Genomic DNA, 25,745 nt, shown 5'->3' with positions numbered 1-25,745 from the left:
AGAAAAGGACTTCTCTCTCAGTTTTCTATTTTCAGATGCAAGCAATAAAAATTAAAATGTAGCCCTGAGCCATTTCAAATTAAATGGATATAACTGTAGCTTCTAAAAATTGGAGCCAAAAATATTTCACTTGCCATGGAAAAACAAATATTTTATATGAGGAACTATGCTAATATCTAATGTGCAGATATTAAACCTGGAATGGTCTTTGGTGACACTAGATTTGAGATAGAGGAAACTGATGAAATATCAGTTAATTTTGCTACTTGTAAGTGCTGTGATTAAAATATAAATTTAAAGCTAATAGCTAATACAGTTCCGGACTATCTGTGGATATAATTTTCTGCACAATTTCAATTCTCAGCTTTAAAGGTAATTAATGTTAGACTATAGATTCAGATTCATTTAAAAATGTAAATTCTAAAAGTATTCTCATAAAAATTGCAATGCAACATGCAATACAACATCTTTGTATAATGTACTAGTTATGACAGCAGCTGACATTTTGTTAAGTTTTCCTGACAAGTCCAGTTCACATGACCTGTCAATCCCCTCTCTCTCTTTTTTAAATACAGGGACCGTGAGTGCCTGAGAATGGTCAGTAACGAGAAACATGAGTCCACCCTTCCGTCTGGGGTTCTCAGACGTGTGGACTCCATCTTTTGTGCCATAATTCCTGGAGGTGATCTCTAGGCCACCAACACGTGCAGGTCTCATATTCCTTGACAAAGAGTATTTCCTTCTCACTAAAAATCTAAAAAGAAGAGTCAAGGAAGAGCTTTCTCTATAAAGAGATGAGGAAATGCGGCCTTGCTTTTCTCAGGCTCAGAAGAACAATGAGTCATGAATTTCTGCAAAGTCTGAATACAGAAGTTCTCTGTAAGGAAACACCACCATCCTCATCACCTGCACATTATGGGACAGAACGAAAATTAACTGAATAGCTCCTCCGGCTAAACGGTTCGAGAAATCACACTTGTTTTCTGCAACGGGTGGCACTTTTTAAATCCAAGCAGCAATGGAACTGCTGTAACGAACCATGAAAACAAAAACAACATCCATTCTCCTGGCTCAGCTGAAACGTGGTTCTTTCTTCTGTCAGTTAAAAAGCAGCCTGGGGAAACTGAGAAAAAAAAAAAAACCAACCAACCAAGAAGTGCAGTCGAATGCCAGGATGTAACTGGTCATGAGAAACCCACTGAGAGTGCATTTTTCTGATTTCAGCAAACCATGGAATGTTCTGCTGGGGTGGGTGCACATCATCTCCTGCCCCACAAACTTTAAAAACAAGTCACAAAATGCAAATTAGAATATAAGTTTTTTAATTTTTATAAATAACTTATCTGTTACAAAGATAGTTTACCCAGCTAAAATCACAAAACCATCAACTCAAGATATCCAAATTACGTTTTATTAATAAAACAAGTAAAAACTGATTTATCAATCTTCACATAGAACTGCAGATGAAGCTGAAAAACAAGGCCTATGTTTAAAACAAAATGCATCAAATGCAAGGGCTTTGGGTCTATTGTCTAATGAACTAGGATTGTCGTATTTCTCTCCATATACAGAAGTGCAAAGCCTGGAAGTCAAGGCTTCGGCATTCATCTACCTCCCCTGTAATAATCCTGTTTATTTAAAAGCATCCACTTGCAAACATGTACAGTGGGTGACAGTTTACACTTCAGCACTTCCCTTAGCCCCATTTCTAAGCACTGATATAATTTCATAATTCTGTCTTTTATTAAATGCATACTGTTACTTCTTTTTGATTTCATTTTGTTATATACATTCCTGATCCTCTGAATATTTATTTTCCTTATAAAAATATATCATCAAAATACAGAGATGCTTGAGGTTGCTTCAGTGTTCAAGTTTGCTTGTTTTTCTCTTTTCCAGCTCTTCTTCAGTTGTCCTAAATATGGCTAGCCTTGTTTTATAAATACATATGATACTGCCACCAAGTCAGGTTTAGAAGCCGACTGTCAGAACAGTAAAGCATTTAAACTCTCCATAAGAAGGGCTGTGGGGACTGCTGCTGTGGCTGGTTTGGAAACTGTACTTCCCCAATCGTCATCTCTTGTGAAAGTTCTGCAGGACACCAGGCAGATGAAGCCAGCTCCGCCTTGCTGCTCTGTCCGTGGGTTAAACATATGTTCTGTTTTAAGCTTCCCTGCGGAAGACAAAGCACTGTATTGTGTCAGCCACCATTGAAGTCGGTGTGAGTGTGACCTAGAGGCACGATTCTTTACTACTTTCTGCGATCCACTGTGCAGCATCTGCATGTCTTCACAGAACCCTGGCTCGTGTGAGGGCCGGTACACAAGAAGAAGAGGAAAGGGGTTTTGTGCATAGTTTCATTTCATTAATGCTTTTTTTATTTTAAGGCATTGCTTCTCTCAGGTAAGGCGTAAAAAGGGACATGATCGTGCTTAATCACTAAAAGGAAAAAAGAAAATTAGTTAACAAAAGACTATTACACTATACATATAGAAATATAAGAAAATAATAAAGGAGCAAAGAAATCACTTAAAGCAGACTCGAGAGATCTGTACAGTAAGGCGGCTCTGGGGTGTTTCACTGGGCGTTTGTACAGACAATGCGTGCTGCTCTGTTTTTCATCTTTAGACCTTAGACGCTGGCTTCACAAAGTGAAGACGTTTTCAGGGAAGACAAAGACAAGGCCAAGAGTACCACAGATGTGTGAAGTCCTTCCCCTATCCGTTGGCACTATGTGGCAGCAAACAGTTTTAACAGTTAAACCTTGTTCCTTTTCCTCACGTATGTAGTGTTTCACCAAAAGCTTTAAAAAGAAAGAAAGCCATCATTCTATTCCTTCCTCCTGTCAAAATTCAGTAGTGACATGAGGGGGAAGAGGCACTGGGAACACCCAAGCATTAATATACTGAGAGTTATCCATGATGGGATACTGGTAACACTGTCCACGGTCAGGCAGTGGGCAACCAAGTCTTTCAGCAGATGACCTTTCATGTGGTGGATTTCACTGCCTGTGACATTCTACTGAGGTATTATTAGCTCTGTGGGCTGACATTTAACCTTAGCACAACACCATCTTGTCACACCTTCAATTTGACAAAACCCTATGTAGCAGTGAAACTTTTTCCCCGCTGACGGACTAGATTCTTGAACCTTAGATGTGGATTTAGAAAAGGTATAGGGCCTTTTGGCTCAGAAATGCCTTGGCATCTCACACTGTTCACAACGGATTAAGGCTGGATGGTTCAAAAAGGTACAGGCAGTGCAATTCCACTGCGCTCCCTCGTCATCTTCTGTGTCTTGATTCTTTGGTGTTTTGATGGTGGACCGTGGATCTAAAGTAAGCAAAAAAAAAAAAAAAAAAAAAATTTACTTCAGAAGTCAAAATCACCAAGTCTGAAAAAGTACTCGTAACTTTAAACACTATCTGTACCAAATGGCATGAGGCAGCTTCGTAACCAAGGAAGCATCTAGTTTAAACTGACACATGCTTCACCATCATCAACCTCTATCAAGCTGGTACTTTTCCTCTGGGATATAATCACCTCAATATCTTCTTAAAAGGGAAAAGAGCGTCCTTTTCTCCAATTGATAGCAGGGGAAAAGGAAATCAATTTCATATGCAAATAACATCAAAGCTTCACATAATGTCACCGAACACTGTGAAAATGCCAACAGTGTATTTAAGGCTCATTCAAGTTCGAGCTTCGTTTTCCACTGAAATAGGGTCTGCATTTCTGTTTTCAACCAGGAACAGTGGTTTCTGTTAAATGTTCTCTCTTCGCTCAAAGTGTAAGCTTTGGGCAACACAAAATATAAAGAAGAAGTAATTCCTAAAGTCTCAATTATGTATCAACAAGAGACCCTGGAGAAGTAAGTTCGTGTAAAAATTCCACCTTACTTTATTTCTTACCCTATTAAGTATGGCGTAAGAGGAAGAATACTAGATGGACAGTCATGAGAAGAGATGTAATAGTCATGAGGCTGTTACAAACTCAATGTATTCTGTGCATCTTAGGTAAATCACATAAAGCACATATCCTCTAGGTCTCATCTTTTTTGCTTTTACGTTGAATAGCCTGTCCTAAACCTGCAAGGTGACCACAGCTCTACGAGGCCAGTGTTCTAGAGTGCTTGAATGGATGGAGGTGTCATATGTATATGAAATAATGATGCTCCTCAAAGGTTGTTTCTAAGATGAAATTACACTTACACGACTTTCTTATTTGGGTTCCACTATACATTTAGAATAGCGTTCCTATAAATTACTTTTTGAGAGGTTTAAGGTGAAAGGAGCATGCATTATTGAATTCTTCCTGTCAAGGTTTATAACTTGAAGCAATGCGTATTTGCAAATTCCAAATAATCTACTGGTTTGCTAATAATATCTTTTCTGCTATTTTAAAAGAGTAACTATTGCACTTAGTAGATGCAAAATAGGAAGTCAATTTTTATACCAAATTTAAAATTGAGTGGTATTTGCTACTTAATTTGCAAACTGCGAACTGTTGTTGTTGCTGCTGAGTTGATCCTGACTCATGAAGACCCCATGTGTGGCAGAGTAGAAATGTACCCCATAGGGTTTTCAATGGCTAATTTTTGGAAGTAGATTGCCAGGCCTTTCTTCCAATGCACCTCCAGGTAGACTTGGACCTCCAACTTTTTGGTTAGCAGGCTGAGCATTAACCAGGGACAAGGCAATCAATAGGGTGCCTAAATTTTTTTTTTAATGAAATGGGTTTCTTACATCTGCACAATCTCATTTGATACTTAGACTTGAAATATTTTTATTAGAGGTATCTGGAAACTAAATGCCAACCAGAATTGAGGAAAAGGGAAAGGCAGGTTGAGAGGATAACATGTGATTTCTACATTTCATTTTAGGTGTTAAAAAACAGTACACGAGGCAGAACTAATTTCAAGAACTAACAATCTCTGTAAATGAAAGTAATGTCTCCTTATCTTAGCCTGAAGGTGAAACATGACTGATTCCTTATTTCCCAAAAAACAGACAGCATACAGGCTTCTATCTTTTGTGAAAAAGCTTTTAAGTAATGGATTTCTTTTTTCTTTTTACTATGGAAAATTATGAAAAAATAAATCTCCCCATAGGCATCTTCCTCATCATTTAAAACTTTAAAGAATACAAATTTTTGCACTTGATAATTTTTTTCACCAAGATTCGCTGCTTTGGGGAGTATATAATGGCTCCTGAGGGATGCATATTATGAACCCATCCAAGAAAAGTCAAAGCCTGAAGTACTTCTACAGTAGAAGGTGGCTAAAAATAAAAATTTTCTAAAATCTCATTTTTCAAAATGTAAGTTTTCACATTTAATGGATACACTACCTTTGGGTTTTGGTGGCACAGGACCTACAAATCCAATATTGTCATAAAAGTTATGAATGGCGCTGGGATTAAAATGTGGTCCTGAAATATATAAAAAGTAAATATATCAATGTTTATAGCTCAAAAATATTTAATTTTATTTTTTAAAAAGCAAGTAATTTCTTTCTAAAAAAATCACAACATGAATTAAGTCACTCTTATTTAGCCCTTTTAATCTCAAAATTACATGTAAGACTTCCCAAATGGTTGAGGCTGTTACACTACTAATATGCAGAGGCAAGTGGTAAATCGGGAGAGAAGTCAAATTAATGTGTTAAGACATTACTGGAACTAGAGTGCTGTTCTATGTGTCAAAATAACTTAAAATTTAATAATTTAAAAAATATTTTTACATTATCAAACATATACTTAAGCAACTGAATAGTCTGGCCCCAGCTAAGTAGAAAAACCTCACACTAATGTAATGTAATGGTTCAGATTTTAAAACAAAAGGAGTAAGTTCAAGGATTACACATAGTTTCTAGACCAGCACTCTGTCTTTTCTCTCCAAAGTTAAATTATGGCATTTTTCTATGAACGTTTCAAGACAGAGAGATTACCAACATTTTAAATGAAATAAAACAAAACTAATCATCTTTCAGTTTAGTGGATTCTGGAATATACTCGAGTGTGACCAAGGACTTGTATTTTGTTGGCTTGCTCCTCTTTCTTGCCTTCTCCATTTTATGTACTTCTGTTACCTTCCCAAGGTTAGAATTATGTTTCTATTATTAAAATCCCTTTTAGTAGTCTATAGAACTGAATTAAATTGTAACCATTTTTTACGACACTTAGGTAATTATGGCTTGTTACTAATACCTCAAGTATAAAAAAATTACCCTTCTCCTAGAAATGCATAAACCATACTAGTATTTATTTTCTTCTCTATTTTATCACATAAGATAGTGCCATTGAGGTGGAGGTGCCTTTTTAATTATGTTCTTAAAAGCATGATTCTTGAAAGGCAAAAGAAAAAAAGGGAAAGAGATAAAAGGTATATGAGTAAATTTTATATTTTAACATTAAGTATTATCTTAACAGATTCTACTAATACATAAAAGCAATACTTTTGACGATAACAATCAGACACACTAATCACTGCCTTAATACATAACTGAAGTAGGTTTGAATGATACAAAATTTATCAAGTTACTATTTAACCAAATACATAACTGTATTTTTTTGGGAAAGAGAAAATAAAAACTCAGGAGTTCTTTAGCACGATCTGGCTCCAAAGTCAAGAATTCTGAGACAATAAGATTATGACTGACAAGTTTATTTTCAGCCACAGGAAAAGAACTGGAAAATTAATACAATGAATTTCAGGTGAGTCTGCACTGGACTACTTTACCTCGGGCTTGAAAAAGATCAATTTCTTTGGTCAGGCAGTCAATGTCAATTTGCAGTTGTCTATTACAGCTTCTCAACTGCTGCATTTCTTCAAGCTGAAAAATAATTCCTCGTAAGAAAGGTCTGCATTTAATTCTCATGTCATTAGTTAAGAGTGATGTTTGGCAGAAGGGACGGACAGAAAAGTGTGACTTCAGAGCATTTCCAGAAAACCAGATCAATGTAAAAGCTGTACAGGAAAGACCTGGAGGTGGCCGTGGACCAGTGTTTGTGAACAGAGGTAGATTAAGACCCAGCTATCAGGCAAATGATGTCACTGAAGTCCAGCTCCCTTTATAACTCTTGGGGATAAAAAATATTTTTCAAAAGTCTAAGGAAAGGCTAGATTTTACGTGGTAGAAAAAATTATTTTTAAGACTGAGAAGACTAAGCAAGTTGTAGCAAATAATATGAGCTACAAAGGTTAATGAATTATATACCTGTAATTTGTTAATAAAACTGCTCTTCATCTTAAAAAAAAGACAACTAGATCAAGCCTTTCTACTTTTGCCGCCCGCCTCTTTCCTGCTCAAGCACACAGGACATCCACAGTTAGAGAAAGACTTACTGAAGGTATCTGGGATATGGAATTCGATCTTTTCAGGCGCCTCCGAGTTAGATTATTTTCCATTTCATTGACCTCAGATTTTAGTTTATCCAGCTTTTTCTTTTGAATCTCCAGCTCTCTTTGAAGTCGTTCCATCCTGGCCTTCTGGTGTACCAATAAAGCTACAATACACATTAATAAACATGAGTAACCACCCATTTTAGGCAGTCAACCTTTTAAAAGCAGTATTGGCAAAATAAAATGAATGAATAGTTTTGTGATAAACAAGTGTTTTCCAAGAATCCCAAAGCCACATTAAAACAGAATACTGTGAGTTTGAGCATTCAAAATTTCAAAAAATTTAACTTGAAAATTGTTTCAATTATTGAAACAGACAAGTGTCACTCACTTTTAGGGTTTGGATAAACCCACTTTTTATGGCTGAAGACAGCATCTTTATTTAGCCCATTACTTTTCTAACGGCTGTAGTCAGGTCAACTGATTCACTCAATTCAAATCTGAACTTCCCAAAGGACAAATCCTTCTACTCCAAAGAGTCTGAGATGTTTGGTCTAGGCATGAGGTAATTCTAATATGAACACTCTTTAATTTTATAGATACTTTAGAAGGGAATGTGGAACGGATCAAATCTATTTTGGTGTATGCAATAAATAAAACAGGTAGCCTAATTCAACCCATACAAATGTTAATGTTAAATGGTGCAAACTGCAAAGTAAAAATAACGACGCTATTCAGATAAATCAAATACTCATATTTTCTTATACTCAGATCACATCTTGTGAAAATATTTCCCCAAGACTTTTAAAGAAACAAAAGAAGCAATCCATCTCGCAGCATGAACGACGAGCTACTTGGGAAGAAACCTTACTAAACCATAAAAACCGGTCCTGCGCTTTTGTGATCCATCCCTGGACAAGGCAAGTCTCATGTTAGGATAGTGGACTGGACATAAGGAAATCTCAGCCTACTTCTATAAAAAAGACAGTTTGAGATGATCTACCATGAGAAAACAAGCAGATTTGGAAAAGTACGGTATGTAACCTGTAGAAACGAAAAAGTCATTAAAATGAAAAAGTAAAATAGATTAGACAGATTCCATTAATACTGAACAGTCATCTTCAATTACATTCAAATTTCTACGAATCAAAAATATAAAACAAAAGTGCTTGCTTCAGCAGCACACATACTAAAAAGTAAGGAAAAGGCTATGATGTGCAAAGGCACCACAGGTCATCTGGTCCAGCAGTGTATTTTAGGAACCAGAATCACTGCCTGGAGTGGGGATGTTATTAGGCTCAAGCACTTCAAAATTAACTTCAAAAAGTAGATAATCTTTCTCAATAAATATCTGATGCTAATGTAATTCACAGATGAATCCCTCTGTTATTTTCCTTTTTTATTCATTCAAAGAAAAAAATACTAGGGCATTATTCCTCAAATTTTAAAAACCATGGCCTATTCTAATAAATATTAAAATCCTGCAATCATTTCTTCCATTTTAACACATTTTCTGTGAATGCAGGGAGGTATTTTAGGGAGGTACACGTAGACCTGGTTCAAAACCCACTGTGTCTCTGCACAACCCCACCTAACCAAGATTGTTTTGTCAGGCTTTTATTAATATGGCTTATTTTATTTGAACTGCAGAGTTTTATTCTAAAATATGAGGTTCTGCATTAAGAGTCATTTATTCTCCTAAAAGAAGTGTGAGGATGTGGGCTGTTATTTTTTGAGTGAAACAAGAAGAGAAGATGGAGGTAGAAAGAGGGAATAAAGAGCAAGGCAAAGGAAAATCAGAGGAGGAATATAATTTCCTTCATTTCTAAATTCCAGCCATCTACCAGTATGTCTCAAATGGCATTCATTTCAAATTTGTTTAAATGAACTATTATTTTATTTTAAAGCAGCATTAAAAAAAAATTTAATGCAGTGCAAGGAAGAATGAAGAACACCAAAGACACAAGGTAACTATGAGCCTAAGAGACAGAAAGGACCACATAAACCAGAGACTACGTCAGCCTGAAACCAGAAGAACTAGATGGTGCCCGGCCAGAACTGATGACTGTCCTCACAGGCAACACAACAGAGAAGCCCTGAGGCAGCAGGAGAGCAGTGGGATGCAGACTCCAAACTCTTGTAAAAAGACCAGACTTAATGGTCAGGCTGGGACTAGAAGGACCCTGGAGGTCATGGCCCCCAGACCTTCTGTTGGCCTAAGACAGGAACCATTCCCGAGGCCAACTCTTCAGACAGGGATTGGACTGGAATATGGGATGGAAAATGTTACTGGTGAAGAATGGGCTTCGTGGACAAGAAGACACATGAGACTGTGTTGGGTTCTGCTGTCTGGAGGGGAGATGAGAGGGCAGAGGGAGTCAGAAGCTGCCTAAATGGACACGAGGAGAGAGAGCAGAGGGAAGGAGGGTGCTGTCTCATTAGAGGGAGAGCAATCAGGAGTGTATAGCAAGGTGTGTATAAATTTTTGTATGAGAGACTGACTTGATTTGTAAACTTTCACTTAAAGCACAATAAAATTAAAAAATTAATGCTCTAGGTTTTTTCTTTTAAATGTGTTCAGAAAAAAATTAAACACTTTTTTTTAGCTGTTCTACTGACTCAGTGATGGTTTATGTTCATGTTAAGCATGGGATCCATAGAGAAAAAACCCTCCAGGAAGAGAAGCTCCCTAAAAGTAAAGATTATAAAATAGTCTGAAAGAGAACATGAAAGTTTAAAATGATTACAGTGGTAACAGAAGGAACAAAACCATAACAAAAGACTGTACCAATAAAAGGACAGATTTGAAAAAGTACCATAGGCAACCTCTAGAAATAAAAAATAGTGAAATTAAAAAGTCAAATAAATAGTGTATTATAGTCAGACACTCTTGGCAACCTGGAAGGCAGATTTAAGAACACAGAGATAAGTGAGAAAAAACAGGAAGGAGGGGTTGAGAGATCTCATACATATCTAAAACATACATATCCAGAAGGAGATGACAAAGAGAATGGAGGAGAAGTAAAATTCAAAGACATACTGGCTGAGAATTTCCCAAAATTGAAGAAAGATAAGAAACAGCAGATTCCAGGAAAAAATGGAATGATTTGTTCAAAGTGTTAAGTGAAAATAATTAAATTATCAGAGTATGGATGAATACTCTTTTGATCTACAAGAGCCAAAGTACATTCCACCTGAATTTAGAGACCATCTCAATAGATTCGATGCACTGAACAGTAGTGACTGAAGACTAGAGGAATTGTGGGATAACATCAAGGACATCAAACATGAAGAAAGCAAAAGGCCACTAAAAGACAGGAAAGAACGAAAAGACCAAAATGGGTGTTAGAAGAGATTCTGAAACTTGTTCTTGAACAGAGTAGCTAAAATTAAGTAAAAGAGTTGAACGGAAGATTTCAAAGAGTGGCTTGAGAAGACGAAGTATTATAATGAAACGTTCAAAGACCTGGAGTTAGAAAACCAAAGAGAAGAATATGCTCAGGATTTCTCAAACTGAAAAGAAATAAAGAAAAAACCAAGCCTTGAGTTGCAATATTGGGGGATTCTACAGGCAAAATATCGACCGAGGCAGGAAGCATTAAAAGAAGATGGAAGGAATACACAGAGTCACTGTACTAAAAAGAATTGGTCGATGTTCAACCATTTCAGGAGGTTAGCGTATCATCAAGAATTCTTGGTGATAAAGGAAGAAGTCCAAGCTCCACTGAAGGCACTGGCGAAAAACAAGGCTCCAGGAATTGACAGAATATCAAACAAGACGTTTCAATAAACGGATGCAACGCTGGAAGTGCCTGCTTGTCTACGCCAAAAAGTTTGGAAGACAGGTACCTGGTGAACCGACTGGAAGAGATCCATATCTGTGCCCATTCCAGAGAGGCAATCCAACAGAATGCAAAAATAATTGAACAATATCACAACACCAGTAAAATTTTGCTGAAGATAATTCAAAAGTGATTGCAGTGGTACATTGGCAGGCAACTGCCAGAATTCAAACTGGATTCAAAGAGGATGTGGAATGAGGAATATCACTGCTGATGTCAGATGGACATCTTGGCTGAAAGCAGAGAATATCAGGAAGATGTTTAACTCTGTTTTATTGACTACACAAAGGCATTAGAATGTTTGGATCATAACAAATTATGGATAACATTGTGAAGAATGGCAATTCCAAAACACTTAATTATGCTCATGAGGAACCTGTACACAGAACAAGAGGCAGTCGTCTGAACAGAACAAGGGGATACTGTGTGGTTTAAAATCAGGAAAGATGTGCATCAAGGTTGTATCCTTTCACCATACTTATTCAACCTGTGGGCTGAGTAAATAATCTAAGAAGCTGGACTGTATGAAGAATGGGGCATCAGGATTTGGGGAAAACTCATTAACAACCTGTGATATGCAGATGGCATGACCTTGACTGCTGAAAGTGAAAAGGACTTGAAGCACTTACTGATGAAGAGCAAGGACTACAGCCTTCAGTATGCATTACACCTCAACATAAAACAAAAATCCTCACAACTGGCCCAATAAGCAACATCATGATAAATGGAAAAATGACTGAAGTTGTCAGGGGATTTCATTTTATATTCAACGCCCATGAAAGCAGCAGTCAAGAAGTCAAATGATGCATTTTGCATTGGGCAAATCTACTGCAAAAGACCTCTTTGAAGTATTAAAAAGCAAAGATGTCACCGTGAGGGCATGTGAAAGCTGGATGCTGAATATGGAAGACAGAAGAAGAACTGACGCCTTCAAATTATGGTATTTGTGAAGAATATTAAATATATCATGGACTGCCAGAAGAAAGAACAAATTTGTCTTGGAAGAAGTATAGCCAGAATGCTCCCTAGAAGCAAGGATGGTGAGACTTCATCTCACATACTTTGGGCATGTTATCATGAAGGAGAAGGACATCAAACAAAACGAAACCCAGTGCCATCAAGTCGATTCCGACTCATAGCAATGCTACAGATCAGAGGAGAACTGCCCCATAGGGTTTCCAAGGAGCGCCTGGTGGATGTGAACTGCAAACCTCTTGGTTAGCAGCCGCAGTTCTTAACCACCATGCCACCAGGGTTTCTGAAGAAGACATCATGCTTGGTAAGGTAGAGGGTCAGTGAAAAAGAGAAAGACCTTCCTCAACAGTGGCTGTAAAAATGGGCTCAAACATAGCAATGACTGTGAGGATGGCGCGGGACTGGGCAATATTTCATTCTGTAGTACACAGGGTTGCTACGAGTCAGAACCAACTCGACGGCAACTAACAACAACAACACGAGTGGATAAAGATATTTTCAGACAAGGTTTGGGGGAGTTTACCAAACACAGGCAGCTGCTGAAAAAACAAGTTTTTAAAAATTTTTTAATTGAACTTTAGATGAAGGTTTACAGAACAAACTAGTTTCTCATCAAACAGTACACACGTTGTATCACACTGGTTAACAACCCCACGACATGTCAACACCCTCCCTTCTCAACCCTTAGTTCCCTATTACCAGCTTTTCTGTTCACTCCTACCTTCCAGTCCCTGCCCCAAGGCTGGCGTGCCCCTTTAGTCTTGTTTTGTTCCACGGGCCTGTTCAATCTTTGGCTGAAGGGTGAATCTCAGGAGTGACTGCATTACTGTGCTGAAAGGGTGTCCGGGCTCCATACTCTCAGGGTTTCTCCAGTCTCTGTCAGGGACCCTCCGTTGTGATCCCTGTCAGAGCAGTCAGTGCTGGTAGCCAGGCACCTTCTAGTAGTACTGGACTCAGTCTGGTGGAGGCAGTGTTAGACGTGGTCCATTAGTCCTTTGGACTAATCTTTCCCTTGTGTCTTTAGTTTTCCTCATTCTTCCTTGCTCCTGACAGGGTGAGGCCTGTGGGGTATCCTAGATGGCTGCTCACAGCTTTTAAGACCCCAGCCACTACTCACCAAAGTAGAATGTAGAACATTTTCTTTATAAACTGTTAATGCCAACTGAGCTAGATTTCTCTGAGACCATGGTCCCCACAGCCCTCAGGCCAGCAATTTGGTCCCTCAGGGAGTTTAGATGTATCTATGGAGCTACCATGGCCTTGCTTTGTACAGGCTGTGCTGGCTTCCCCAGTGCTGTGTACTGTCTTACCCTTCACCGAAGTTACCACTTATCTATTGTCTATTAAGAAAACTAAGTTCTTTTTGATAAGAAGGAAATCAAATATAAAAGGAAGGTGATTAGTGAGTAAATCCAGGAAAAACCTCTAGCTATAAAAGAGACCTTGGCAGGGAGTGGGGACTGTTTAAAGCAAAGCAAAATTAAAATATCAGAAAAGAATAACAAGAAATTAACAACCTGTGATATGTAGATGACACAACCTTACTTGCTAGAAGTGAAGAAGAGGGCTGGAAGCACTTAGTGATAAAGATCAAAGACTACAGCCTTCAGTACGGATTACACCTCAACATAAAGAAAACAAAAATCCTCACAACTGGACCAATAAGCAACATCATGATAAACAGAAAATATTGAAGCTGTAAAAGATTTTGTTTTACTTAGATCCATAATCAACGCCCATGGAAACAGCAGTCAAAAAATCAAATGACGCATTGCATTGGGCAAATCTACTGCAAAAGACCTCTTTAAAGTGTTCAAAAGTAAAGATGTCACTTTGAGGACTAAAGTGTGTCTGATCCAGGCTATGGTGTTTTCAATCGCCTCATACGTATGTCAAAGCTGGATGATGAATAAGACCGAAAAAGAATTGATAGCTTTGAATTACGGGGTTGGGGAAGAATACTGAATATACCATGGGCTGCCAGAAGAACGAACAAATGTGTCTGGGAAGAAGTACAGTCTGAATGCTCATTACAAGCAAGGATGGCGAGGCTTCATCTCACATACTTTGGACATGTTATCAGGAGCGACCAGTCCCTGGGGAAGGATATCATGCTGGGTGGTAAAGTAAATGGTCAGTGAAAAACAGGAAGACCCTCAGCGAGATGGACTGACACAGTGGCTCCAACAATGGGCTCAAGCATGACAAAGATTTTGAGAATGGCACAAGACCAGGCAGTGTTTCGTTCTGTTGTATACAGGGTTGCTATGAATTGGAACAACAACACAAAAGTGTGAAGATCAGCAGTGAGTCATTCTAAGGTCCTGAAATTGCTTAGGAAGATTAGCTTCAAATATTGCTAAGCCAAATATGCATGTTAAATATTTTGGGATCATTACAGAAGACGTTAAACAGGATGTGCAATTTCAAAATTAAAAGATAGAACAAAAGGAGAAATAAAATCTGATTAAATCAAGAGGGCAGGAAAGGAAGGTAAAAAGTAAGGAAATAGAGAACAAAAAAGACAGAAATAATTCCAACCGTATCAGTAATCATAATCAACACAGTCTAATTAAACTTATCTGTTGAGATATAAGAGATCATCTTACTGGGCTTAAAAAATCCGTTTATATACTCTTCATAAGAAACACACTTAAAACATAATTCACTCATCTATTCATTTAATAAACTGAGGGACTACTAAGTTGTCAGGTGCTGCTCTAGACATTTAGGAAATCAATGAACAAAACAGGCAAAAATCCCTGCCCTTATGAGCTTACACATCAGTAGTAACAGGGAATGGGGAAAGGGGAAAAGGTGGAAAATAAGGCTGTAAACAAGGGGTGCACAAACTATGGCCAAAGCTGTGATTCAAATCTGGCCCGTTGCCTGTTTTGTAAATAAAGTTTTAGTGGAGTACAGCCATGCTCATTTATTTATTGTCTATGGCTGTACTCCACTATTTATTGTGCTACAACAGCACAATCAAATAGCTGCTGACAGACATCATGTGGACTGCAAAACCCTAAAAGGTTTACTATTTCACCAGATCATGTATAGCCTTGTTGATTATAGTAAGGTCTCTGAGTAAAACAGAGACCCATCAAAACACAGAGAGGCTCAAAGTAAAAGGACTAAGTAAAAGAGGCGTCCTGCACTTCAGGCACCACTCTAGAAAGCAGGAAGCAACAGCAGCCTGGGGTGCGCTGAAAGCAACAACAAAATGCAAATCAGCTCCACTCCTGACTAAAATGACTCAGCCCCCCACACTGACGACCTGACAGACAGAGAGGTGTGCCATCTGCCTGTCTCTTCTACAAACAACATTTGGCACTCAATAAAAAAATTAAAAACACACAGGAAAATAAGAGAAAAACCCAACCCATCATCAAGAGATAAACTGAACCATCATAAGGGGATGTAAAATAGTGATTATTATGTAACAGATCTAGTAAAAAAGGTGGACAACATGCAGGAAAAGATGGAGAATTTGAGAAGACAGAAATTATAAAAAAGAATCAAATTCTAGAAATAATCCAGTATCAGACAAAAAGAATTTTTTAGGTGGGCTCATCAGCACACCCGACACAGTCTAATCCACGTGTAATTGACGAAGTAGGAGGAGGAGGGAAAAACAAAGCAGAATAAGAAACAATAGCCAAAATGTTTCCAAAAAGATAACAAATCACATATTCAAGAAGTCCAGAGATCTCCAATTAGTATTTAAAAAGCCAAAAACCGACACCTAGACATATCATAAGGAGCCCTAGTGGTGCAGTGGTTAAGCAATCGGCTGCTAACCAAAAGGCTGGTGGTTTGAACCCACTCAGAGGCTCTGTGGGAGAAAGACCCGGCAAGCTGCTTCTGTGAAGAAAACTCTAAGGGACAGTTTTACTCTGGTACAGGGAGTCCCTGTGAGTTGAAAACTGACTGGACAGCACCTAGCAACAACAACAAAAACAGACACATCATAATCAAATGGCTGAAATCCAAAGATCAAGAGAAAATCTTGAAGGCAGGTAGAGAAATGAAACTGATATGCTAGGCAAATATATGACTAAAATAAAGCTGGTATAGTAATAGTGATTTCAGAAAAATTTGATTTTAAGGCAAAACATGTTATGAAAAAGACATTCTTAGTGACAAAAGGAAAAAAAGTGCTATTATACAACTCTTATTCTGAACGGGAAATCAGAGTATTCTAGTTTATTTTCCAACTAATGCATCTCAGAACATACATTCTGGAACAGGGGTTGAACATTCTCCCAGTCACCAACAGCCCCATTAGTCATCCCCAATCAGATACGTCTTGGCGGTTCTTTCAAAACAGGAAAGTAAACCATAGAATCGAGAGCTACATCACCACCACCACCCGTCACCATCAAGTCAATTCCGGCTCACAGTGACCCTGAAGGGTATGGTAGAATTGTAAACCTGTAAATCTTTATGGAAGCAGACTGCCACATCTTTCTCCTGCACAGTGGCTGGTTAGGTTTGCATCACTGACCTTTTGGTTAGCAGCTGAGCTCTTAACCACTGCACCACCAGGGCTCCTTAAGACTTACATACAAGGCTAATATAGCCTTTAGCATCAGGCAGAAATCTGATGCAAAGATGATTTAGGAGAAATGAAGGAGCCATGGTTACTGGAGGTATTATTGTTGGAATGTTTTTAAAGTTAATGAAGAAATTCTTCAGAATGCTTCTGGAATAGATAAAATATTACATCCTTTCACAAAACAAGCAGTATTTGCAATGGCTGAAGATGCGGCTTGTCTTTGGGAGTACAGGCAAGATCACCTCTGCTTAGACTGAAGCTCTGAAGCAAAATATTGCAAGTCCATTGTAATACAGCTTATTCAACAGATACTTCTTTCCAGTAAAAACAAAATGTTAGAGCAGAGTTATAATGACTGTATTACAGAAATGACTGAGCCAGTTTGTAGACTACTCAGCATCTCTTAAGTATGTCTGACTATAAACAAGCTAAAATGCTCTGAATACAGTAGGAAAGAGATCTCGTCTCTACTTCTTATAATTCTTTCTCCTAAGCTTCTGGATATTTATGTGCCCAGTTCATTTTTTCTCTGTGGTTTGGGATTTTTAGATAGAAATCTCAGAAAGATAAATTAAAGAGAAAAAAGGGGAGTCAAAATGACTTTCTAAAAATCATTATGAAAATCCGCCTAAGGCTAAACTTTTTTCATTTCCAGGGTCCAAAAGAAAAAGAGTTTGGAAAAAGGAGGAAGAGTTACAGAATGTGGGCTGCGTTGCTGGGTGAGCTAGAAATTTATTTTCACCTCTGTTATGGAAAATAACCGAACGGATTTGAGAAAATCCCTTATACTGGTTTTTTACTTGTTTGTTTGGCTTGTGAAGAAACTGCTGTAAACACAATCAATGAAGTACATTATAAGTTACTATCTGGATAAAAGAAATCCAACTGCCAACCACACACAAAGACAGACTGGGCTCCTGTGCAATCAACCCAGTAGCGAGTACTTACAAAGGAGGAGGGGTCATTTGTTACACAGACTTGAGTGGATAAGCAGAAGAGAAAGTTCTCACCATGTATCTATATCTTGACTAACACTGACTTAAAAGCCAAGCTATAAAAATTTAATTAGCTAGGACTTTTAAAAATGGCTGACTGAGCATTCCATTTATATCATCTTCTCCCTCCTGAGGAAACCCTGGTGGCATAGGGGTTAAGAGCTATGGCTACTAACCAGAAGTCTGGCAGTTTGAATCTCCCAGGCACTCCTTGGAAACCCTATGGGGCAGTTCTACTCTGTCCTTTAGGGTTGCTGTGAGTTGGAATCGACTCGACAGCAACAGGTTTGTTTTTTTTGGTTTTCTCCCTTCTGAAACCCCATGAAAATGACTGGAATAAAACTGGCACAATTCAACGCAATAAAGAATAAGAAAGAGGCAATTAATGGACAAGGGATTTCAAGAGGTTTCTAGAAGACTGAAAGCAGATGAAATGTCACAGAGTAACAAAGGAAGAGTGGAGAAAGCGGCAGTCCCATAGATAAGGCCACTGCAAAGACAGCTAACTTGCCCTGCAGAAACCTAAAAAGGCTCCAGACATTTGGAAACTTCAGGTGGTAATAGGAGACAGAGTGAGAAATGGGCCAGAAAACAGGAGGCTTAACTAGACATCTGTATATGAAACAGTCAACTTCTCCCCTGCCATGGGTTTATTCTTAAGGTCCCCAAAACACACATCTTCCTGCCCCTCTCCCCACGCTGGGTGGTAACGGTGGAGAGTTCTCTTGTAATAGCTGGCTCCTCACCCATTCGTCATAAAGCAAAGTTTGCCAAGTGGCAAGCCTCGCTTACATACACAGGGCTTTCAGTCAGCCTTCATAGCACTTCACTGTTATCATGAACTAACAGTCAAGGATCACCATATATTTGAGGAACACCTGGCACATAAACTAGATGAAGATAACAACTAAACCCAGAATAAGTGAAGAAAACTCAGGAGAGAGATGTTAACTTTGGTTCTAATTAGTATCATTAAGAGACTTGAAATAACATATAAAAAAACCCAAATTTTTTTTGGCACCCATAAAACAACAATTTGCTATGAAAAAGGAATCAGAGAAGAGCTACCTCTTAGAAATTAAAAGCATTGCTGCTGAAATGAAAGCTCCATACATGAGTTGGAACGAAAATTAAGGAAATCTCCTAACATGTAGGAGAATAGAAAGATAAGGATGTGAAATACATTGAGGAAGTTTATGAAAGTCAATGAAAAATCAACAGAAAGTCCAGGACGTTACATATTTGAACAAGAAAAGCTCCAGAAATAGACAATAGAGAAACTAAACCAAAAAGGAAAACAAAACAAACAGAAAAAACAAAACCCGCTGCAGTCCCGTCAATTCCAACTCATAGCGACCCTAGAGGTCAGAGTAGAACTGCTCCATAGAGTTTCCAGGGAATGCCTGGTGGATTCGAACTGCCTGACCTTTTGGTTAGCAGCCATAGCTCTTAACCACTACGCCACCAGGGTTTCCTTTTAATGGGTAAAAAGTAGAGTAAAATTCTACTTTAAGTCCAAGAAATAGAAATACTGATAAACCAAAAACTTCAAAGTTTCCTTGAAAGCTTACTTTTAACATTTTTCACTATCACTTAGCAAGATTTATTACATTATGAAATATGGCAAGATTTCAAGATTGCTGACATTGCAGATGGTGGTATACACATCTCAATTATATACTGATTTCTTTATAAAGTTTTCTAAATCTACCTGTCTACCTTACCCTCCTAAACAGATGAAAAAGAAGGAATTAAAGGTAGAGGAAAAAATTTCAGTCCCTTTTAAATCGTCTTTCAGACAAAATTAAATATTAATGGGATAAAGGTAATTTAAGCGTGCAACTCCCTCTTGTGGCTGTTAAAATAACTGAATATTAGTAAATTTAAAGACCAGAGCTCTGAAACCACTCGTACTGGCCTTCTAGATGTTTTATACAGCAATCTCAGAAAGCTCAGTCTTCCTACAACTTTTGTCACTTCCCAGGAACAATGAAGATAATTTCTTAGCTGCTGTTGTTAGGTGTCATCAAGTCGATTTTGACTCATAGCGACCCCATATGACAGAGGAGAACTGCTCCATGGGGTTTTTTAGGCTGTAATCTTCACGGGAGCAGATAGTGAGGTCTTTACTCCTGCGGAGTTGCTGGGTGGGTTCAAACCACCAACCTTTCGATCAGCAGCCAAGCACTTAACCACTGCACCACCTGCCATCAAGTAGATTCCGACTCATAGCCACCTTACAGGACAGAGTAGAACTGCCCCTATAGAGTTTCCAAGGAGTGCCTGGTGGATCTGAACTGCTGACCTTTTTGTTAGCAGCCATAGCACTTAACCACTACACCACCAGGGTTTCCACTGCACTACCAGGGCTCCTTAATTTTTTAGTTGCTCGACTTTATTTGTAATTAGAAAAATATATCTGAAGTTCCAGATGGTGTTAACTTTACTAATTTTACGCATTCCTTAGCTGGACAATAAAAAAGGAGGATAGCGGAATTGACGTACTGGAATTGTGGCGTTGGCGAAGAATATTGAATATATTGTGGACTGCCAGAATAACGAACAAATCAATCTTAAAAGAAATACAACCACAATGCTCCTTAGAAGATGGTGAGACTTTGGCTCATTTACTTTGGACACATTATCAGGAAACACCAATTGCTAGAAAATGACATCGTCCTCGGTAGAAGGTCAGTGAAAATGAGGGAAATCCTCAATGAGATGGATTGACGCAACAGCCGCAGCAACGGACTTAAACATAGCAATAATCATGAAGATGGCACAGCACCAGGCAACCTTTTGTTCTCTTATACATATAAAGTCACCGGGAGTCGGAGCCAAATTGGACTCCATGGCAACTAACAGTAGTGTAAATAACATCTAATTTTTCCAAAAAGTTAAAATAAATAAAAGGACAGGGAATGGAATGAATGTATTTAAAGAGATACTTTTCCCACTGGAAAATGGTAGCAGATATTTGTGGGTACAAAGATCTTATTTAAAAAAAGGAAAAAGTTTGCCATTGGGAACGTAATATTTATTTCAATAATATTTATTTACAGTGCGTTTTCAATTTTTATCTTGTTATAATGATTTTACATGCCTAAGACTTTTAGAGCGGTCCCTGGGTGATGCAAACAGTTTGTGCCTGACTACTGACTTGAAAGGCTGGTGGTCTGAATCCACGCCGTGGCGCTACAGGAGAAAGGCCTGGTGACCTACTTCCACGAGATCACGGCCACTGAAAACCCTAGGGAGCGCAGCTCTACGCTGAAGCTCATGGGGTCGCGTGAGTCAGAATCGACTCAAAGGCAAGGGATTTGGTTTTTCTTTAAGTCTTTTAGAAGGTACAATGTGAGATTCTAATAAAGCAAGGTTTTTCTTGACTAACTTTACTGATGGCTGGAACCATCGATAACTGCACTAACTTATTTGGTGACTGACTCACAAAAGATCCAAAGATGGCAATACTCTCTATTTTGTTATTTAAAGTTTAAAATCATATTTTGCCCATAACTTGGGCAAAAGACATAAATAAACTATGATGAATGATGCTTCCCCTCTGTAATTATTTTGAAGAAATTTAGATTTATATGTTAATATGAACAATGGGTGTGTTAGGTCATTCAGGCACAACTGATCTGTGGTGGATAATAATTTGTTGGCACTTATGGGCATAATTAAGATTATACATAAAATTATATAGCATTAAGGGTAGGTGATGATGTCGAAAACTTTTGTTTTAGAGATAAAGAAAACTGAAATGTAGAACCCCCAAAAAGTCTCCAAGAAATACAACTGCATGAACCACAGAGGAACTGGGGGTGTTTATAGCTTAGAAATGTTTAGACTTTAAAAGGAGATGTGGTAGCTATTTTCAAGTTTATAAAGGGTTGCCATAAGCAAGAGAAATGAAACCAGTTCAGTATGGTCTCAAGGAGTGCCACACAGCACAAGATTTCTATTTTAAAAAGGACAAGCCTTCTAAATGAGACAAACAAAACCGAGAAATTATACATAAAAAAGATAAATGTGAATATATTAAAGTAAAAAATTTATAAAACAAAAAAATTTTATTGACCAAATTAAAAGTACAGACAGTCCCCAGGTTGTGAATATCCGACTTAACATACAACCCACAGTATTGAACCAAACCCTGTAAAGCTGATTATATTAAAAATTTGAGGTACATACAATGGTTCATAATAACAGGTGCTAATCTGCAATGCATAACAAAACATTATTATTACTCTATCATTATGTTAAAGATGGAAGTGTTTCCCTAATGTTATTCATGCATAGAAAGCTACCCTATACATAATATGCTAAGACAAACATTTGACTGACCTGCGTTAGATATGAACCGTACCTAACTCTTCTGACTTAACATACAAATTTGACTTAAAGACTTAGGAACAGAACTTGTCCATAATCTGGGACGGCCTGTAATAAACTAGAAAAACCATACTAGGCAGCCTACAGAAACAGGCAAGTTCATTAAAAGAAACAAAAACAAATGGCTTCAAAATGAATATACTCATTTCGGAAAAAAAAAAAAAAAAAAAGAATACATTTTTACCTACCAGACAAAGATGTATTATTTCACCTACAACAGTGATGGATGGGGTAAGAGGATATTCTTATAAATGTGGCTGAAAATGATTCCCCATTTATAAATGTGGGCGCATAAACCGGTACTTGCCACATCTACTGTAGTGGTCATTAGTGTTGTTCACCAAACACTTCTGACTCTCTGCCTTCCAGGTATGTGGTAGAATGCACTTCCCTATTGCCTCTGAAGTCAGATGTGTCCATGTGACTTTCTTTGGCTAAAGAAGAACATGTGCCTGGGTAGCAGCTTCAGGTGCCAATACTGATTTGCCATATTTCCTGTGTGCTGCCTGAACATCATGGAAGCATGGAGATGGGGAGCTTTCCTTGTCCTGGGTCTCTGAGTGAGATGATACAGAGCAGAGCCCAGCAGCTGATCTGTAATATGACAGACAAGGAGTCTGAGCTAGAAATAAACCTTTGTTGTTTTAAGTCACAGTCTGTTACTGCGGCATAACCAAGCCTAAATAATACATCTATCAAAATTAAAAATATACATATCCTTTGACACAGCAATTCTAATAATCTCTTCTGCCAACATACAGACATGAGCACAAATGTGTATACCAAAGGATTTTTACTGCAGCGCTGTTTGTAAAAGCAAGATTAGTAACTACCTTGTTAAGGCCCATCAAGAAAAGACTGATTATATAGCCTGTTTTTAAAGTAGTACATCTACACTTACTGATAGAATAATCTCAAAAGTGTACTATGATAAAGAAAAAAAGCAAAACAGTATGTTTCACTGGTATAAATGTAAGTTTAAATATATATGATGCTTAATAAAAACCAAACCCATTGCTGTCAAGTCCATTCCAACTCATAGCGACCCTATAGATCAGAGAACTGCCCCACAGAGCTTCCAAGGAGTGCCTGGTGGATTTGGACTGCCAACCAGTATGCCACCAGGGTTTCCCATATGCTTGATATATAATTTCAATTTCTAAAAGAATAAAAAATGAAGTGTTTGTGAATATTTACCAGTTATCTCTGGTGAGAGAAATTTTTCATTATACATCTTATTCTGGTTGCAGTTTAAAAAAAATCAAGTACATGCATAAAAATAATATTCTAACGCAATCCCCCTATCAGAATGACAGCTGACTTCTTTGTAGAAATTGACAAGATGATCCTAAAATTTATATGGAATTTCAAAAGACCCTGAACAGCCAAGACAATTTTAAGAAAGAACAAAGTAGGAGGACTCACACTTCCTGATTTCAAAACTTACTACAGAGCAACAGTAATCAAGACATGGAGGAACTGGCCTAAGGACAGACATAAAGATCAGTGGAGAGAATCGAGGGTCCAGAAATAACCCGTGTGTCTACGGTCAACTGATTTTCTACAAGTGTGTCAAGACCATACAACGGAGGAATGAACAGTCTTTTCAACAAATGACGCTGGGACAGCTGGACAGCCACATGCAAAAGAATGAAATTAGACCCCCACCCTCACACCACATAAAAAATTAACTAAAAAATGGGATAAAGATCTAAATGTAAGGGTTAAAACTGTAAAACTCTTAGAAGAAAACATAGGAGTAAATCTTGATGATCCTGGATTTGGCAGTGGATTCTTAGATATGGACACAAAGAGCATGAACAGCAAAAGAAAAAACAGATAAATTGGATTTCACTGAAACTAAAAGCTTGTGTGCTTCGAAAGACACCATCAAGAAAGTGAAGACAACCTACAGAATGGGAGAAAACGGTTATAAATGACACATTTGATCAGAGACTCATATCTACAATACACAAAGAACTAATACAACAATAATAAAAAGACAAATAATCCAACTAAAAAATGGGCAAGGGGTATGAATAGGTATTTCTCCCAAGAAAATATACAAATGACAAGTACATGAAAAGATGCCATCAGGGAAATGTCAATCAAAATCACAATGAGATATCACTTTACGTCCACTAGAATGGCTAGAAAAAAGTCAGATTAACAGCAAATGTCAGCAAGGATGTGGAGAAATAGGAAACCTCATAAACTGGTTTTTAAAATGGTGCAACCACTTTAACAGCCAAAAGATAGGAACAACCTGAAGGTCCTCCAACTGATGAATAAAATGTGGCATAACCAAACAATGGAATATTATTCAGCCATAGAAAATAAAGTTGTGATACATGCTACAATACCAATAAGCTTTTAAAACATATAGCACTGTTGGTTTAGTAAGATTCCCTGGCTACTGTAACAAAATATGGAAAGCAGGTCTTTTTTTCCCTCACCATGAAAACTGGTTTGAATGAGTGAAGCATTCTGTTTTCCATACCTATAAAAGTTGTGTTATTAAAAGCATACCTTTATAAAGGGGGAGGAACACAGAAGGTCTCAAAATATTGTGAATGAGAAAAGTATTTTCTGGTGCTTTTCAGAAGTTGGGTAAAATCAGGTAGTATGACTGAAGGGGGGAAATGTAGCTATCTGGTCAGTAACCTCACTTACTCATTACAAGTAATTTTCTCTTAGGTAAAATAAGAGTCTTCTTCATATCTAAAGACTTTAAATTGAAATTTCTCTCTAACCTTAATTTGTTTTTTCTATTTGATACTCGTTTTTGTCTTGAGTTCCTGTAGTACTTTAACGATTCAAGTTTATTTCTCTTTTTTTGAGGAAGGACAGGGAGTGTTGGACTTAGTGCTAATATGAGCAGGGTCCTGGAAAAAGTTTTATTAATTTACTTGTTCTTCTTCTGATTACTATACAGCAGAGGGTGTATCAAACAATATATTTATAAACATATTTTCATCTTTGAAAAATTTTAATGGAATACGTTAAATGTTAGACTAAAAGAAAAATAGCATATTTTGGTTACCAAATTTATTTATGTATGTTTCTTCCTCAATTTGGGAAAAATATTTTCCTATGATTTCAGTACCTGGATCAACTTATTTTTCTACTCTGGAACAGTATGTTCCAGGAGCTTTGGAAAGATCAGTTTTATTGTAGGAGGCAGAGATATTTCTTTTCTCTTTATTATCCACAACACACAAATACTTGGGCCTTTCCATTTAGTATTGTGTGTGTTAAAAAAAAAAAAAAAAAAAAAGGTAAACTAAATCATCACACATGTGTAAGTTAAAAAGCATAAAAGATGCATTTTTCAGAAAAGAGCAATCTTTTCATTTGACTGGAACCAAGTCAAGGAAACACTGTATCAAGATTTTAAGTGGTCACTGGGTGGTATGAAAGAGTAGATCACTATCATTTCCACAGCAAACAGAAGGAAACCTGGTGAAAGCTTGCAGAACAGCACCCAGTATAGTATGCACACACAGGTACCATGAGGGTCATATGGTACGCAGGTCAAGTGAATGTAGGTATAGGTATATTTAAAGGAAGTCATCACAGTTGTTATAGCTGTCTGAAGGCTGACAGTGAAGAGAAGCAATTTGAGCAGCATATTCTGGGG

The 25,745-nt window shown here is 37.7% G+C and overlaps 1 protein-coding gene across 7 annotated transcripts in view; it reads right to left on the bottom strand.

Annotated features, from left to right (window-relative positions):
- Positions 1–1,389: 1,389 nt before the first annotated feature.
- Positions 1,390–25,745, bottom strand: part of TAB2 (TGF-beta activated kinase 1 (MAP3K7) binding protein 2) — an 85,966-nt gene continuing 61,610 nt past the window's right edge. For 6 of the 7 annotated variants that reach the window (XM_064291955.1, XM_064291946.1, XM_064291942.1 and 3 more), the window contains 5 exons: positions 7,344–7,504; positions 6,738–6,831; positions 5,348–5,428; positions 3,213–3,332; positions 1,390–2,439 (listed from right to left, as the gene is read on the bottom strand). In XM_064291955.1, the coding sequence (XP_064148025.1) occupies positions 2,378–2,439; positions 3,213–3,332; positions 5,348–5,428; positions 6,738–6,831; positions 7,344–7,504 (518 nt within the window). In that variant the 3' untranslated portion in view covers positions 1,390–2,377. Of the gene's footprint in view, positions 3,333–5,347; positions 5,429–6,737; positions 6,832–7,343; positions 7,505–25,745 lie in introns of all 7 variants that reach the window. The other variant, XM_064291961.1, reaches the window with a different exon arrangement.

Source organism: Loxodonta africana, chromosome 1 (assembly GCF_030014295.1).
Source record: "Loxodonta africana isolate mLoxAfr1 chromosome 1, mLoxAfr1.hap2, whole genome shotgun sequence".
NCBI classification, from domain to species: Eukaryota; Metazoa; Chordata; class Mammalia; order Proboscidea; family Elephantidae; genus Loxodonta; species Loxodonta africana.
This window is presented reverse-complemented; position numbering and strand designations above follow the sequence as displayed.